General features: G+C 34.4%; 1 protein-coding gene across 1 annotated transcript; it reads right to left on the bottom strand.

The window, feature by feature from the left end:
- Positions 1 to 855: 855 nt before the first annotated feature.
- On the bottom strand, positions 856 to 14,766 carry LOC144837840 (sushi, von Willebrand factor type A, EGF and pentraxin domain-containing protein 1-like). Its single transcript, XM_078693118.1, has 25 exons — positions 14,660 to 14,766; positions 13,956 to 14,087; positions 13,555 to 13,767; positions 13,051 to 13,224; positions 12,436 to 12,615; positions 12,048 to 12,221; positions 11,333 to 11,518; positions 10,720 to 10,908; positions 10,183 to 10,371; positions 9,659 to 9,769; positions 9,079 to 9,267; positions 8,393 to 8,581; positions 7,714 to 7,908; positions 7,289 to 7,431; positions 6,533 to 6,668; positions 6,129 to 6,311; positions 5,701 to 5,872; positions 5,421 to 5,563; positions 5,002 to 5,172; positions 4,653 to 4,829; positions 4,112 to 4,330; positions 3,470 to 3,640; positions 3,080 to 3,244; positions 2,706 to 2,768; positions 856 to 2,413 (listed from the first exon to the last, which is right to left on the bottom strand). Exons 1-25 carry the CDS (start codon positions 14,724 to 14,726, stop codon positions 2,043 to 2,045), a joined length of 4,302 nt encoding a protein of 1,433 aa, XP_078549244.1. The 5' UTR covers positions 14,727 to 14,766; the 3' UTR covers positions 856 to 2,042.
- Positions 14,767 to 19,314: the final 4,548 nt, after the last annotated feature.

The raw sequence follows: 19,314 nt of genomic DNA, 5'->3' as shown, positions 1-19,314 counted from the left end.
TATGGTTAAAAAAAAAAAAAAAAAAAAAAAAAAAAAATGTTATACGTACGTCGATACGTTGCGTCGTAAAGCTTGGTTCCCACTAGGACGTAATAACGCGCGTTACGTCTATGTGTTGCGTCTCTAGTGGGAACAAAGCATTACGTTGCGAGAACTAAACTCAAGACCTGCGTCTGATTTTTTTTTATAGGCCTATATAATACACGTACACTTTTTAAAGAGGTATTGTCCCCAAAAGTTAATCACTTCCGTAGGAAAAAAAACTTTAAAAAATAATGTTTTCACTTATAAAATGACAAATTAAATGGTTAAATTCAACCAAAAACTCATTGGCTGGCAGCCAATTTGACTATTTTTTTAACTTTAAATTACAGTTTTTCAAGTAAATAATTTTTGGTCAAAGTAAATAACTATTATGCGACATTGAAATGGCATATTAAAACAAAAAATGTAAAAAAATATTTGTTCAGGGGGACAATACATCTTTAAGGGAATACAATGCACTATTAAAATAGACAACAAGTAGACACAAACTAAAAAAGTTATAACCATGCATAAAACAGAAGAACATTATAATAATGTTATACTTACACTACCGATGTGAAAGCAGATACTTTTCAAATATTGTGTAGTATATTGGTTGTAGGCCGATGGCTCACTAACTTTCTGGTCTACATTGTGCATTATTTATGTACCTTTAGTATCTTCTGTATTATCAACGTTTTAATTAATTTACTAAAGTCAAAATTAGCGATAGTACAGTAGCCAGTGAAAAATATTTACTTTAACTGATTAATAGGCTTACTGACAATTATTGTTTTGTACAAACTATGAACAATTTACTGAATCAAGCCATATGGGTGCATCTATACAAACAATTTAATATTGTCGACACGCAAAGTTTGTTATTTATAGCATCTTAATTATTATATTAAATTAATTTATTCCAAACCATATGGTAACGTATTAGGTCTACACCTTTTTATCTATTGATGAAAGTCACAGGTGTGAACGAATTTAAAACCATATGGATAGCAAATAATATTTGCAACGATTACATAGTAGTCTAGACAAACAAAAAATGAGTTAGGGTGAGTGGAATGCTAGAGGCTGTCAACATAGCCAGATATCCAAATTAATCCCTTCTGATCACTCTAAGCCCTGTTGACACTTAATGTTTTGCCTCGTCTTGAAATTATATATAAAATGGTAGGCCTTGTTGACACTTCATTTTTTGCTTTATATTGATGCAAAATGGCGACCTATTTATATAAAATGTGCTTAAAATCTAAATATGGTAGATTCACAATCTCGGTGTCCAAATAGAAATCCATTAGATTTATAATAAATATGATTAGGTTAAAAGGTATTTGTAATTAGGCCTAACTGTCTGCTAATTTGTTTAATGGCTGCCTAATTTTTCTAAAAAGTGCTTAAAATCGGAACTAATTAGGCTAGATAAATTATCTTGGTGTCCAAACTCATGTTTTTTCAGGCAAGGAATCCATTAAATCTAGGCCTATATAACTATTTAAATAGTTTGATTAATTAATTTTTTTAAGTTAAATTTTATTTAGGATTAAATGCACAGTAGCTAACATTTTTCAAAATGGTTACCTAATTTATCTGTTCATGAAATCGAAAATCTGGAATTTCACAAATTGGTAAAGGTTTAGTTTGTATAGAGCCATGACTAAGATTTTAAGTGATGTGATTAGTGATCAAAAGGGATTAATTAGGACATTCCACTCCCCATAAATTGATAATCTAGTTTGTTTTGTTCAGAGTTGATAATGATATCTTATCATTTTGTATTACCATGACCATTGCATTTATCATTGAAGGCGACAGGTGTTTACGTAAAAACGTCAAATACCTGTTCAAACAGGTATTTGACGTTTTTACGTAAACACACGGAGAATATAATATACACTACATAACACACAAATGATAGTATGCAATTGCATTGCAATAGGTATTCTTTATACAACCAATAAGTTTCTTTCAACCAGTATAATATATTTCAATATATTGTACAATAACTACTGTACCCCGGTATAATTACTCCCGATTCTGTAAAGTTCGGATTCAATATCAGCAAAATACTTTCTGCAATCTACATTTGAATCTATCAAGTTCTGTATCTCATCTTTCAGTACTACGTCGAATTCGGCAGCATAAGTTCCAGAGTCCAAAATGGGTTGATGGTCAATATAAAGGGTGGGTATGAGAAGATACGGTAAGCTCAGCGGTAACACATGCGGACACGTACACGGATCTTCATGGTAGTAAAGATGCGAGTTAATATTGGTACCGTTAAAACTGGTGTCAGAACCCAACTTCTTCAGAAGGTGGATTCCAAATTGAGTCCCAGACACTTCCCTTCTTACATCTACGACTTCCACGATTAATGCTGCAAATAAATGCGATTTCAAAGTAATTTTTTTCTGTTAAATTAATCAAGTAAAGCATATTTAATATCACGACAACATTCTCGTACATTCAGTAATAATAATATAATTATTATTATATAAATACACTTTCTCTAAAGCGCTATGATCACAATTCTCGAACGGCTACGAAGAACCTACAAAAACATAGTGTGTTGGATGAGTTGACTCTTGCAAAATGGAATATGTTTTCTTATTGATAGTCGTTAAAATTGGATTCAATAGCGCTAGAATTAATGAACAAATTCAACACACCTTCTAAATTTAAACGACATGCAATAAGTAACGACATCACGGTCTCACAGTTTCCACACATATCTAATAATAGAAGTTAATAATTATTCAAAATATACTTTATTAGTTTTACATACCACCAAGAACAAGGTACATTTAGGAAATTCACAAAAGGACAACCGTCTGTTAGCCTCCTTCGACAGGGGTAATGCATCAGGGACGACAGGAGAATCTTTATTTATACCAGAGCTCAGAGTAACCTAACATGGTCTGGTGGTAGAATATGAGTTGGAACTTTCAGTTTCTGGAGTGGTATTAAGTTAAGGTTAAATCAAAAACAAATTACGCCCATTTCAAGTTTTGTAGTAAAAGAATAATTATAATTATTAATTTACCTGGGCATGTTTTTATACATTCATCTCGAGACTTGAAATTATTATGGTTTCCTCCGGCACCATAATATTCAAATGACATACACTTGCTCTCCTGCTGATCGTAGTAAAAACGAAGATAACTGTATGGTCCAAACCCACTATCTACTGCTTGAGAACACGTTTCATCTATAATAAAAATAGATCTATGTATAAATAATGGTTGTCACTGTAGTGATTTACTTGCAGTACATGTGATTGTAGAGAGAGAGTTAAAGAAGGTAGTAAAACTAAATTCAAAGGTAGAGTCAGATGGAGTAAAGCAAGAGGCAGCAAAACAAGTGGCAGAAAAAACAGAGGCAGCAAAGCAAGCTACAGCAAGAACCCCTGCTTTCGAACACCTTTGATATTTACCGTAGTCACCCATACACTGATCTTCGCATTCATCCACAGTTCTAAATCCTTCATCAGATTGCATGCAAAACCCGTCTGCCACTTGTACGCACGCCTTTATGTCCGATCTAAAGTAAATTTGGTTCACGCATTGCACATCGCTATGTACGGGATTTGCGTGGCATGTTACACCTACAGCGAAGATAAACAAACGTTTATTCACAGTTATATTAAATAGCATTGTCGTAAATAAAAAACATGAGCATGAAGAAACCGAACAGATTTGTAATTTTTTTAAAGACTTTAAGAATCAGCTTAGGCCTAACAAATTGTTGCCAAAAATATCTTAATTCACTCAATGCAGTGGGGTAGAAATATTCCTAGGCTTATTTGTTTTGTTATTTGCACATTATATAATATTGGGAGACGTCACAAAAAGCGTATGGTCACCTGCATTTTGACAAGTATTTCTCACAGTTTAAGCGCCTAATATTATAATTTTCACACACTATTTTTTTATTGTAGTAATTTCAGAAAATCCATAATTTTGTATCGATGCTTGTAACTATTAAATACCGACACCGTGTGATCTACAATTCTTCATAAAATGACAAGGTGTTATTATAAATGAAGTTTATGAACACGGTTACAAAATAGGAATACCATTTGTGCATCTTCCATGGTGCATGACGTCAATTACTTTTTCTGTACTGCATGCTGTCACTTTTAGTAAGCATTCATTTGAATAAGTCACTGCGTCACTTCCGCAAACTAGCTCTTCAATTATCGGACAGTCGTCAGACGTTTTGCATATACACGTAGCTTCGCGTTGTCTTACCACGCATTTCTTGTCATCGGTGCATGCGTTATTAGCACATATATCTAAATAAACAGTTACAGTTACAAAAACATTCAACATTTTATGAGTCACTTTCGCAAACTAGTTGTGGGCAGTCTTTTGGTATTTTCTGTAGATAGACACGTGGCTACTTCAAGTTGTCTTACCACGTACATCTGGTCACCGATGGGGACATAATTTAGTAGGCTACAGTAGAACCCATTCAGACGCACTGTATTAAAGGGAAACTTTGTTGGGTCACAAAGGTGTCCCCTTAATATGGTTTCTATTGTATCACATAGGCCTATTTTGATAAACATCGGATAGATAGATAATTATAAGCAAACAGAATATGGTTCAACATACCTTCACATTTTGGTAACGATCCATTCCACATTCCACTTTTTGCACATTCTAAAACAGATTCCCCGACCAGTCGGAAATCTGGTGCACAAGTGAATCTAAGTAAACCACCAATTAAATGTTCTCCTTCTATCTCGACAGTACCATTCCCGAACCCTTTAAACTTGTCACATCCAAGAACTATACAAGATATGGAATCATTACAGTATGCACCGTTCCTTTGTGGATTGGCTATGACTTTTCAGTATCTTAGTGGACCATGTACATATTATATCGATACGAACATTGGTTAATAATAGGGGCCTAAGGAACGCAATACGTGGCGTCAGAACACATTCTGTCGCCCACTTACCAACGCAACTGCATTCTTCACCAGTCCATTCTCCATTAGGCAAGCAGTGACGTATTGCTGAACCATTGAGGACATAATTCTCACCACACTCGCATGTTACTGTGGCACCCGTACGCCAATTACTGCCTTGTAGAAAGCCGTTAGAAGGTGGTTGGATAATGGAACACGGAACTGTACATATGGTATAGAATAACATGTAATTCCAATAATTAGAGAAATCATTTCATTTCATAGTGTGTTAGAGAACTAGTAACTACTGTACGTGAAAGTAGGATAATACAACATTTCAAACAAAAATTGCAATAAAAATGCAAGATATTGAAAACGTTTGCAAAACTTTGGTGGAGAATAACAAAAACGAAATGTGATGTTGCAAAACAAGAAAGATGCAGTTGTTACAATGGTCACGAGTACTTAACTGTTAACCTGGATGAACACAGATTTTGATATAATAGGTGATGCGCATGTGTACCATCCCTGACTGCCACTTTGTATATTCAAGATCGCCAAGCGAAGGTACTGTCCATCTTCAATTATAAATTCATTAAATCCATCCATCATTCTACAATTTAAAAAATAAGACACATGATTGAAAGGATTGGATCAATATTATCAGTTGTTAGTAAATACTTAATATGGCTGTATGCTAAACGGTGTATATAGGGTGAAGAGTCATAAGCCGTAAAAATAAAGCAATACCTTAGTTGATTTTGCATCACTCGGTACCAATGAACTACTCCAGATTCAAATAAGGTTTCAGTTATGTCATCATCAGCTAAGCAGTCAATGACTACGTCACTTCCGGAATAAACAACGACGATTGATTGGTTTAATCTTTCTACAGACGGGGTCTTCAATTCTAATGTATGATCTAATATAAAGCAAACAAGATTTTGTCAAATTTAGCAATGAGTTCGGATCAAGAACGTTTTCTTGGGCGACATTTTGATACTAACATAATCATAAGCGCAAATCCGCGTTAGCCTGTTGGTTGGTTATAGAGTTAGTAACATGTTTTGCTGGGCGAGAAGATCTGTACGTTGACGAACGATGGGCAGGAGGAAACCGGCTTATACGACGATGTGGGGTTTTTCTATTACTGTAGGCCTACAACAGTTATGTCAAACCTTGTATACAGGTAGGAAGTTGACAATTCCATCCTTCAGATTCACAAGTGCATGTCTGGTCACCATGGAGCGTGTAACCTGTCCCACAATTGAAGCTACGTTCATAACCAATGAAGTACTTTCCAGTTGCCCGAATACCTGTCACGTGACCATTTGGTAAATTCAGGTCAACCGAGCACAATTCTTTAGAAAAAAGGACCATAATTTGTAAGTTATTGTCTTAAATTCAAGTTTGCTTGTTTTTACTATTTCGTTAAGAATTACGGTGGAAACATTTTTTCCTTTGCTGCATCCTCCCTTTTGAAGGAACTCCCATCCTTTGTCAGATTCACCCACTTGTAATTTATTTAAAAAATTCACTTATTCATCAAATTCCAAGATAAAATGTTTTTGGAATTTCCTACCGTTCAATGGCATAACTGATATGTTTATGTATTCATGGTTCTGGCCGTCTGTGCAGTAATAAGTTCCACTATTGGATACACCTATCGATGGAAAAAACATCTGGTTTCTGAAACTGTTTTCGTTCACAATCAGTGGCTGCAAGTGAATATAATATTTTGTATTACCAAATGAAGGTAGTAAAGAATATCATCTGTTCAGGAAGTATTTGATAATCCAATCATATGCATGCTGAACTGTATGGTTCCTAAACCAGAGGTCTCAGGCCTTTGCGTTACGCCTGGAACTCCTCCCATCTTTCGAATCGCGTATGTTGGACGTCGGGCCCTGTATATTCCATCAAAACTCAAAGGTCTTGGACTATCTCTGGAATTTAGTCTTGGACTATCCTAACAGTGTAATCATGAAAGGAGACTACCTTTAGTCTTGGAGTAAACCTTAACTAAAACTGTATTTAAATCGGCAGAAGATAGTCCACCCAAGGGGTAGGTTTGAGAAAGAATAGCTCAAAGTAGAACAGCTTATTCTTGATGGGGGCAGATACAGCAACTTACCGTATTTTGACGGTGCGTGAACGCATTCATAATGAGTAAATCGAAAATCGACAAAGAAGGTATAGTATTTCGTCGATTAACATAAGTAATTAGTTCACTTCACCGGTTGAAGTATCACTTTTCAAGAGAACGCATTTTATTTTCATCTAGCACTTGTATAGACACATAGGCCTATTTGCAACAATTCTATGACGATAGGCTTACCTTTTCGTTTACAAGTTTTGTCCACGTTGGAGTAACAGACGTTCCTTGTACTTCGCAGTCCACATTGACTGTATCTCCTTCAACTACAAATAATTCCCTTCCTTCAAACATTTCATTGGAGTTTATAGTGAATTGATAAAGTTCTGAATTAAAGTATAATAGTCAGCATTAATAAAACAAAAATTAACAAAAGCTTTCTCTACAGCAAAAATAGGCCTACAGCAAGTTTTGCTTTAATATACGCAAATGATTTAAAAAGTCATAATTAAGACCAGTTCGGCCGTTAATAATGAGCAAGATTGTGCGGTAATGTAACAACCGAAACTTCGAGACAATACAATATCAACTTTATTTCTTTTGGATGAGTATGAGTAACAGCAAACCTTTTTTTTACTAACTAACGCCTTCTGTAGGTGCATACTTACTTTCCGAACAAATTGGAGGTAAATCCATGTTCCATTCACCGTTAATACACGTGGCCGTCCTGTTATTAGGTGGCTCAAGTTGATAGCCAATGTCACACGTGAAAGTCTGGATACTGGAGTCCACCTCTAGATCAGGGATGGACATACTGCTGATGCCGTTAGCGGGACTTGGAAGTGTCATACCTGTACATGTAGCTGATAACAGATCGTGCCATAAATAGTTTATATAAAGAAAAAGAAATAATGAAATAGGTTATCCTAACTATTGATAAAATAATTATAGACAAATGTGGAAAGTGCATTGCTTTTTTAATTGTCAATAATAAACTCAACATTAACATGTTTGAAAGTTGGCATGGCGAAATCAAATGTTGATATAAAGTTTGCGTCGTCCTCATGAATGAGAACTGAGGAAAATCAAGAGTTTCTTGACATATTGATCGAAACGTCAAGAAACTCAACAGTTCTTTTCAGAACTAATACACGTGGTGTACCGCAAACTTTATATCAACATAAACATGCATGATTTATTCATTTCTGTATTACATGCGCGAATAACGTAACGTAAAGTACAAAAAGTGTTTTACTGAACTAAACGTTATGTGCGTTTCAAGCAACAAATACGTATATCCTCGATTGTGAATTAATAATTTAAACGGACCAATTGACTGTAACTTACTAATACATTGTGGCACTGTTCCTTCCCAAACAGCATTTTCACACGTGACTTGGGAATGTTCGTTGTTATTTAACTTATAACCAGTGTTACAAGAAAATGTTTGAATTGCGTAATCATCACCATCGTTTGGAAATGTTGTGATTGTGGCGCCATTATCGGGCGCGGGAAACACCGTGTTACGACACGTTTCTAAAAAAAACGAAACGAAAAATGATATTGTATTCTTAGAAAGTAAATATAAAGACGTTCTGATTTTTTGCTCCTTACTGTATCTAAATTTCGCTCTAAAAATCACCGTTAATTATTGCCATTCGCTAACCTTACTGTAAAATTACTGTTATTACTTCTTATTGTGTCTTTGCGTACAATAATGTCAAACCTTCTGACCATATTTATACAAACTTTGAGGTTTTTTGGCAATTTTGTTCCTAAGCTTTACACATGGAACTGAGGACGTCATCCAAGATGATCAGCAAGGTCAAGGAAAGAAAGTAGTGGAGAGTCACCACGGTCAAACGTGAGTATAGTGCCTGAATGGAAATGCTTCGTACGAAGCTCTTTAAAACACTAATAGACGGGCCATCTTCTTTACGTGAAAGTGTAGAAGGAATTATAAATTACAATCAGGTACAGTGGAAAATACTGTTTATTGTTAATTGTGTTATTATTGTTTTTATGATGCTGACCTTTGTAACATATGGGTGCTTCAGCCGTCCACTGTGCTGCGCCATTCAAGTACGTACAACGAATAATACTCCGTCCACTTGGAATACGTACTGTTCCTGATTCACACGCGAACACAACGATTCTGCCAACGGTGAAATCGTCACCTCTTCGAAAGCCGTTTTCTGGAGTCCCAGGATCTCCACATGTTGCTTTAACATACAAAAGATCACAATTACAATATTATAATATTTTGTCCCATTTATACATTCATTGTTTCTAAAGTGTGAAATTACAAAAGAAATGGATCTCAGACATCTTACTGTAGTTAAAATACTCGTCATTGGAAACGGATACTTTAAAAATTGATTGGAATGAAATAATAATAATAATAATTACATTACAACGAAATTCAAACACACATTTGAAACCAACAATTTTAAAGGGTAGCTCCGAGTTTATAATAACTAAACGACCGGGAAGTCACCAAAATTGACTCTCATTAATGTGAATGTGTGACATTTTTCTTATTATTATCGTTACAAAGGTATAATTAACAATATGAATTTTAAACCCGGAACTGCTGATTAAAGATACACTTACCAATAACTTGAATCTCGACTTTTCCTCTGTTCGAATCAAACGGTGAAAGGCAAACATAAGTTCCCGCGTCTTCCTCATTGATGTCCGTCAACTCCATTCGATATACATTAGCTGTGAGAGATAGAAGATAGAAGGTAAGTTAGTGGGTTGTTGATATAAGATCCTAAAAGCCTGGTTCCCTTAAAATTGCTAGTGCATCTGTGTGGACGATGTCTACACAAACCTCTGCCTTAGAAGTATTTACAGTATATCTATTGGTTAGCTGAATAATTTTGTAATATATTTTCAGCCTCGTATAATCCGGTAATCTTCACTGGCATAGTCATGTTAACATTCTATTTCCGATAAGCTGGTATAACATTTAACAAACTTTTTTGCCAGGATGGTATGGTATAATCATTGTTAAGAGCCTATTTAACAATGTAACATCAGACAATTACCACCTTTAACGGTTATATTTCCATTTCCCACTTTATTAAAAGATGTGTTTTTCAGCATTGTAGGTCTACAAATAGTTTACATACCGTTTGGTTGAAGAGTGCCTGGAATCTGCTTCTTAGCCCCGCGAGGATCCAAAATCCACCAGGGTCGACGCGATCTCGACAGAAACATACAGTCCACAGTCACACTTGACCCTTGGGTAACATCTACTACACCGTTGATAGTTGTATGTCCATGGACTACTGTCGGAAATCTTGCATAATTCGATAAATCTAAGACAAAAACGTATAAAACACATAATGTTAACAATGTTCAGAATGAGCTCCTCCACAACCTTCGATTATTATCAAATGTCGATTAACTTCACTCAATTTATTTCAATTGTTAAATGTTTTAAGTGTTTTCAACAATATATATATATATGTGTCAATTTGTATGCCAAGCCATGCATTTATTATGGTGGCAGAATTGTAAAACCACTAACAAGACAATATAGAAGATACAGTACCAGAAAAAACATACACACTACTATAAGAAGCTTCTAGAAGGCAGCACAGTCTACTTGAATGGCCAGACGTACAGAAAGATTTATAATTTATAGCAGTCCTAGAGTAACAAACCTTTGACGCATGATGGATTTAGATTACTGCTCCAGTGGCCGTTGCTGCATTCAAAGTAGCTAGCCCCAACAAGACGAAAAGTGGAATGACAGTACACTTGAATCCAGCCGCCATGAAGATAGTATTGGACAGACGATCTCACAATGACACCGTTTTTTAGAAAGTTTACCTTGTACCTCTTGCATCGTGCTGAAATAGTTAATATAGCTTATTGCACTTTCTTATAAAATGTTACGAGTGTAACTCAAAATAAAGAGGCACTTTATTTGGAATGCTACACTCGAACTATGATTTCAATTCATCTTCTGGTTTTGTCACTTTTACTTCATATCATAGTGTTATGTAGGCTTAATTTGTTACATTTATAATGGAGGCGATTCATTAATTACATTCAATGTTTGACAGGTGTGAAAAGTTACGTCTACAAAGAACAAGTAAGAATCAAAGCGGTTGTAAAACAAAAATGGTGAACTAAATTATGGTAATTGGTTGTCGAACTCTAGTAATTTGGAAGTCAGGACATTGCATATCTAGGCCTACTTCCAGGCATAGTTACTATCAGGGAAGTGCTGGACATACACACTATATTCAACAACAAAAAAACAATAATTACCATGACAAGACGGTTTTTTTCCCGAAAACTTCCCTGTCTGCAGACACGTACGAGTTGTGTTACCTTCCACACTATGGAATCTACTACGACATGCATAATTGATTTTCTCTCCGTATAAATAGACATTCTTTACCGGACTTATAAAAATATTTCTAACTCTAAGTTCAGGTTTGATGCATGTTATGGCTGTAAGTATAGAATTAAGAAGATTATTATGTGTTCCTAAAGTTGTTTGTGTTCTTTTTATTGCAGAAATACATGCAGAAGAAATGTCCAGTACAGTATGTAGTAACATGCATTCTATACAATGTTGCCTTTACAAAAGTATAAATCTTTTTAAATCATGCTTTATAAAAAAAAAATTGTAATGTTAATAAATAAATGGAGAGAGATTGAAACTGATTATCAAGAAAGGATATATACTTATTTTGATTTTGATTTGGGCAGTCGTAAAAGCACATTACAGTATTTAGCTTTGATGGAAATGTTGTGACACCAATTTATAGTCCTACATCCAGCATTATAATGTAGTAAAATACACGAATGTAGTCGTCAGAAAGAGTTGGACTAGTAACAAACAACACATTGAAGTGTGTCAGCAAGTTAATAGTTAAGCTAGAGCTGAAGAAAACTAGAAAACTCAGATTTGAGTTTTCTAGATCGGAGTTTTCTAGACACCAGGAGTTGGATAATTACTAGAGAAGAATGTACTTACCCTCGCACTGTGGAACTTCATTTGACCAGGAAGAATTGGGGAAACATTCGCTTTGTACTGGACCTATCAATCGATGTCCTTCCCTACAACTGAACGTGATTTGGACACCGACAGCACGTGATCTTTGGCTTACATTTAAGTTTTCTCCTAGTTGTAATTCATCACATTCTCTCGCTGCAAAGATAATACAAGTGATAAGAAAATCATTTTTAAAAATTTAGTTCTCTCAGGATTTGGACTTAACACAAGGGTTAATGTTTGAACCCTGAAAACAACGTTTTTATAAGCGAACACCGCTTCCTCAAGTACAAATAGAACGGTTAATAGTCATAGTATAAATATCACAGGGCAAACATTTAACTACGCCTAACATGGTTTATTCACCTACCTACACACATTGGAGGGTTACTGCTCCAAGCCAGTTCGCTTCGCTGGCATGAAATCACGTTTTCTCCTACTAATGTGTAGCCTTCAGAACAAGTGAAGTTTACAACTACCACTTCAGAACACATGTCGTTGAATTCAATCAAAGCCTGTTCCGGTATGTTTGACAGACGACAACATTCCTCTAGTTGAAATGAAATTAAAAATGTTATTACTACACTGTTCGCGCCCCGACAGTGTCCCTTTATTAGAGGTTTTGCTGCCCAATAGTACTAAATAAAAGATTGTTCAATACTTCTTTTTTATCAATAATTGAAGTATGGATAATACTGCTGAAATATACCAAAAACGAAAATTGCGGAGGTGTTCTATTATTAGAACACCTTCATGACTCAACAAGTATCTTCCTCATAAGGGTTGGCGTTCATTCTATGAGAAAGTCTCCAAGGGATGTCCCCCGAATAGGAATGTTCCAAAAGACGGATTCTACAGTATTAAATATCCAATTGTGATTAGATTTAAATAAGAATAGTGCTCTACTATCATCTTCTGTAAGAAAATGACAATGCTGTAGGCTGAATCATCTACTGTAAAAAGAAAAAACCTGCATTATATTTACTTAAACACACGGCTTCTAATCTTGACCAGACTCCATGGTTGCATGTAACTGAAGAATTTCCAATCAGGAAGTAACCACTGTTGCACGTAAAAGAAACGACATTCACGCCTTCACATTCCTCACAAACAGTCACCATACCATTTTCTAAGGACGGTGGATCACCACAAGTTTCAACTGAGAAAAAATGTTTATTTTAATTCATATAGTAAACAAAGAAACTTAATTTCAACATTATACATACATATTAGCTCTGCTTAGTTTGACTTGGGTTACTTTAATCGATAGACATAGAAATTAACATATGCCTAAAGTCTACACATATTTGTATACTATTCGACAATTCTAGAAGTATTTTTTGTGTTGATCAAGTACAATATTTGAAATCCGTTTTATTTTACAACCTAAAATACATATTTTTATTAGCGTAAACACCGCTTGCTGCATGTGCAAGTCCACGACTGTGACTTCCAAGTGGTACAATTGACAATGTAATATTATACAAACCACATGATAGATCAACACAGGTCGGCGGAGGATTATCCCAAGCGCCTGATACCATACACGTTAGTAGCGTTTCACCAACTACAGCGTAGCCGAAGTTACAGTGGAAGTCAAGTTGTGCACCGTGGCTAATGATGACGTCACCGTGACCAATCGTTTTCAAAATCGCAAAACCATTCTCAGGAAAAACAACTGCTTCACAATATTCTGTCTTGTCTGAGAAAATAATATAGTTATAATATAATGTAGTTAGTTTAGCATGTTTATGATAGTTTGTCCGAGACGCGTGTGCAAAAGAAAGTGTTTTATGATATTTCTAGTACTTCTTGATAGTCAAACCTATCTGTTTTTGATGTCGACAACAACGCACTATTTATTTAATTACTATATGTAGGCCTACTTACCATGGTAAATGCAACTCATCCCGCACCGACCATCACAAAGACATTCGCCGCCGTCTGGACAGTATCCATCGCTTTCACACGAGATGAAGCAGACATGATTATAGGCATAATACCGATCTCGTGTTTCACATTCTTAAATAATAATAATAAAAAAATATGGAAGTAGTCAGGAATAGAAGATGTTGATATACAAACGTGTTGCCTAGACTTTTTATATATATCGTTAAAGAAAGGTTCATCGATTTATCTAAGCGAAACTAGAGAAACTATGTCTACAGTAGAACTCCACTTTCTGGACCCAACAAATTATCCCTTCATAGGGGTTGGTCCTCGTTCGTTTTCAAGAGAATCCTCAATTTCCAACATCTACATTCCAGAGAACTCCCCTGATAATACATTGACGCCAGATTAACATAAAGATACATTAGGTCGTGTTTGATGAATTCCTGATCTTCTTGATTTTTTACTAGTGTTAGTTGTACGAATTTTTTAACTGAATGAATATGATATACGATAAATATAAAAAGATAAAGGAACAACTCAACTATGTTTATGTTGACCATCTTGTGTATAATTATTTTTGTCATGTGAACAGTAAATTGCCACCTTTATGGAGTGAATGAATTATGGTTATCGTTGGCGATTTACCGAAATACTTACATAACGAACATATTTACATTGTTGACAAATCACTGCTACCTTACCTACTAATGAATCCCCATAGCACAGTTGCACTGTAGCAATAACAAACACAATCACTTTACACAGCATGTTAACAGCAAAACTAGCACAATAAAAGTGGTATGTGTTTGAACGACAGTAACACATATGTGAAGCACCTGCTCATTTGCATAAACACGTAGATACGATACTATAGCTAGCGCCCTCTACAAATATAATAATCGTATGTGAAAGTATACAATATCTAATCTGTTTAAAAAATATATTAGATTTGATAAACAGAGATACTTAAAAAATTAATAAATCCAAAGGCAAATTATTGAAAAATAACAATGCTGTGGGTATCAGTGACTGGATCTCAATGGAGATACAAATGAAATAAGCACTGACAAAATGTCAATGCTGTGGGTATCAGTAGCTGGTTCTCAATGGAGATACAAAATACAATAAGCAAAAAGTTAAATCAAGACGATAAAGTAAAATCGCCAGAAAAAATAGCCGATATAGCATCAAATATTGAGACAATTTACAAAATTAATTCTTTGTGAAACGTGATTACATTTGTATTTGAGTATAATTGATGATGATAATTTTAGTAACAGTGACCTTTTTAATTATTCTGATATCAACTAGAATGAACCTGTATAATTTTTAATAGTTTTTCTTATTATACACCGGCGTATTTCCATATCGGTGAAGAGTCACATCTCTTAATTTGATACCGATAATTTGTATTACTTAATGTCCCTACACCCCTTTCATATTCACTCAATCCGTTCTCGTTGTCCGTTTTGTAAACCATCAAACCGGCACGTGGAGACAAAGGTATTAACACGGAGGAAATAAATAAGAGATTTCCTCCACAGTACTATTAAAATAATTGTCAATACCCATAGGTTTTGTCAGATTTTATAACTAAAAGATGACAAAGTGTATTTTCTTGTGATGATGTTAACAGCCTGGGGCGCATCACTATTTATCATATCTCATCACTAGACGAGGCCTACGCTCGTCTCGTATCTGTAGCATCTGTAGACCAAAAAAAGAAACCCCAAAATAATAGGTCGACACATTTAATTTCCGGAAATTGACATCAAGATTAAACATAAAACAAGACAACAATTTAATGCTTAAAACTAGATGTATTACAACTGTACACTTTCCATGTTTGCATCTCCATTTCCTTCGACATTCTACCATGGTCTATTTAATTAGACGTTCCATTAAAACAACTAAAAGGCGGCGTTTCGATAATAGCTGTCTTAAAAAGATGTGCTAAATTGCTTAGTAATTTAGAAAATTACTTAGTGCATGGTTTTTGAAATTTATGCCCGAAATTTGTCTAAAATTTGATGAGATAATGATTAGATTACGGGACTGAATTGAAAATGTCTTGCTTCTGATTGTGCATTTCAAGGCATCAGGACATTGCAAAAACGTCATTCGATGTTTCAATTTGGTAACTTTAAATAGTTGAATAAATTATCTTTATAATAGGCCTAGTTCATCGATGATTATATTGTTTACTGTCATTAATATTAATAATAAAGATGCTCCGTTGCTTATGTGGGTTATTGATTGCACTAAAAACATCGGCATTATCACCATCAACAGAATATCGTCATTGTCACTATCAACAAAAGCATCGTCATTATCAAAATCAACAAAAACATCGTCATTGTCACCATTATTATCAACAAAAAAACATCGTCATTGTCAACATCAACAAAAACATCGTCATTGTCTCCATTATCATCAACAACAAAAATCATCATTGTCAACATCAACAAAAACATCGTCATTGTCACCATTATCATCAACAAAAAAAATCGTCATTGTCAACATCAACTAAAACATCGTCATTGTCCCCATTATCATCACCAAAAACATCGTCATTGTCACCATCAACAAAAACATCGTCATTGTCCCCATTATCATCACCAAAAACATCGTCATTATCACCATCAACAAAAACATCGTCATTATCACCATCAACCAAAACATCGTCATTATCACCATCAACAAAAACATCGTCATCGTCATTATCACCATCAACAAAAACATCGTTATTGTCACGATCAACAAAAACATCGTCATTATCACCATCAACAAAAACATCGTTATTGTCACGATCAACAAAAACATCGTCATTGTCCCCATTATCATCACCAAAAACATCGTCATTATCACCATCAACAAAAACATCGTCATTATCACCATCAACAAAAACATCGTCATTGTCACGATCAATAAAACCATCGTCATTGTCACCATTATCCTCATTGGCTTTGAATTTCAAGTTTCGAATTGTTGTATCTTGTGTAGCCTATAGTAACCTTTTATTTTTAAATCTCAGTATGCCTTCCTAATTATAATTGGTTGTCACATAAAAACATTAAGTGTAACCACACGTATAACATAAACAAAGCTCCAAAGCAAAACATGACTTTACACATCTAATGTTGTATAATATCCATAAAATACCTTCAATAGAATATATTATCTTAAATATCACTACTAGATTGCGAAGGCGGTATTCATTAAATACCTAATCTTTCATGATTTCGACTGCCCACTCTGAAAGAAAAGTCAATAAATGTCACGAAGGTCTCATTCATTCATGTTAACATTAGATGCGACAAAAGTATGTCATTGTATTATTTGTCATTGGCCTAAAATGTGTAGGCCTATAATACGTAAGGTTAAGCCAACGAAGAAAACAAGATTTCAAGCTCCTCGAACCCCTTTCACATCGCCTTGCAAAACTTGGGAGTTTACACACACCAGCACCGGCGTTGTTGCAAATAATTACTTTTAAATATCAAATATGAAACGACAACATTAGAATCCATAGAATTGTACAGAATAATTCCTGATGATGTTACTAATAACGATATATTGAATCTCATCACATAGTGTGTCCATTGTCTGGTACAGTAGGTTCAACTTTCGTACGACAAACCTAGTAATGGCCATTCGTTACGATGCCTCGAATCGACACACCATAGTTCAATGCTGAAATATATACTCTTGAAAGACGAAAATCTCAGCGTTATGTCGCTGTATGTCTGTTAGGACAGTAAACTCGATATCAGAAATCTTCTATAAAATCTTTGCCAAACATTATTATTGAGTCACAACGATCCTTGTGAAAATCACTGGTTACTTCAGATAATTATGTAGGCTTTGTAGGCCCTTTAGTACCAAATCTATTCTTATAAACGGTTATGGAACAGTGAGTTTACTTAATAAAGGTATCTCATCAAATCAAAGATAAAGTACGATTTAAAAGATTCAATTGGTCGAATAAAGTATAAAGGGCGCCGATAACTCGTCATCCATTCAAGGGTGAAACATGATAAAGAAATGTTTGCTTAGGATTCCAAGCATTCGACACTTTGGGAATTCCATAAATGATAAGCCATTGTAATTGTACTTATTGTACTATTGTTATTGTATTATTATTTCGTCACCACAGTTGCAAAGTTATGTTAGTTACATCAAGGGGTAAGTGTAATTGATCTATTCCTGTTCATAAAGAGCACATTATTATATGAATAGGCATAAGTACAAACAAATTACAAATATAGGCCAATAAAGAAATGAAAGTTTCGTTGACCACAAAATGGCTCTTTTTCTAAAATGTTATTGAATTTCTCGATTATAGTAGTAGAACAATTAGTATCAATAATAAAGTAATATGGCTATGACGGCTTTTATCTTATCCGATTTTAAAAAGTGGTACAAGTCAGAGTCGGTCGTTCTCGGTTTGATATCGGTTGCTGTCGGCCAATTTTTGTTTGCTGTCGGTTATTGTCGGAAGAGTACGAGCGATTGACAGAAATCTCTTAAAATCATAAGATTGATTCATCTTATAGGCCAAACCTTAAGAAACATGGAATCCTCGCGACGCACAACATAAGATTATGCATGTGTATTTATTATGTGTATTGAAAACGTTTACAACACGATAACTCCACATAGGCCTAGTTAAATAACGGGATATTTATTTAACTTCATAACTTAAATAATATATAAAAATTGCAATAAATATATTGAATTAATAATTTTTAAAAGATGAAAGACTGTCTAAATACATTAGATACATTATATAAATACTTTATTAAATATTAAAAATATATTACAGTTGTTAAAATAAAATTTCAAAACTGTCATTATGTTACTTCATTAAGTTTAAATACTAAATTGTGAAATATAGATATTTATAAAATTGATACAAGTATCTAAAAGAAATAATATATAATAACTAACTAATTAACTCTCTCATGTTTTCTCTTTTCGAATAAATAACAGTACTTAAATTAATATCTTTTGTGGTTTATAAAACCAAACATTGTTGTTTTTAATGCTAGAATGCATTGTACTCCTAAAGTTTACGTATAAATTACTTATAACTATAAACAATGTTGACATACTTTTTAGCGAATATCGCATACTTATACAACGTAATTATCTTAAATAGCCATTACCGGCTACGATTTTTTATCTATACAAAATGTAGAAAGTTATTGCAGCTGACGTTGTAAATGTCTGAGAACACTTTGCAGCCACGCCAAATAATGTTGCATTCCTACAATGACACGCTTTACTCCAGCAGTAGACGAATGGCAGGATGATATGTCTATTTGCACTCCTTTGGATTCGTTATCAGAGTGTT

This window comes from Antedon bifida, chromosome 3, assembly GCF_963402885.1.
Source record: "Antedon bifida chromosome 3, ecAntBifi1.1, whole genome shotgun sequence".
Classification (NCBI taxonomy): domain Eukaryota; kingdom Metazoa; phylum Echinodermata; class Crinoidea; order Comatulida; family Antedonidae; genus Antedon; species Antedon bifida.
Note: the sequence above shows the minus strand (reverse complement) of the source record. Positions and strands in the feature narration are given on the sequence as shown.

What these genes read in the sequence shown, in the direction of transcription:
- LOC144837840 (XM_078693118.1), bottom strand. Translation starts at nt 14,726, where the DNA reads ATGCTGTGTAAAGTGATTGTGTTTGTTATTGCTACAGTGCAACTGTGC. An exon ending in CTGTGTTGATCTATCATGTG is followed by an intron (nt 13,225 to 13,554) that starts GTTTGTATAATA and finishes ATTTTTTCTCAG; the next exon opens with TTGAAACTTGTGGTGATCCA. An exon ending in ATTAGAAGCCGTGTGTTTAA is followed by an intron (nt 12,616 to 13,050) that starts GTAAATATAATG and finishes CATTTCAACTAG; the next exon opens with AGGAATGTTGTCGTCTGTCA.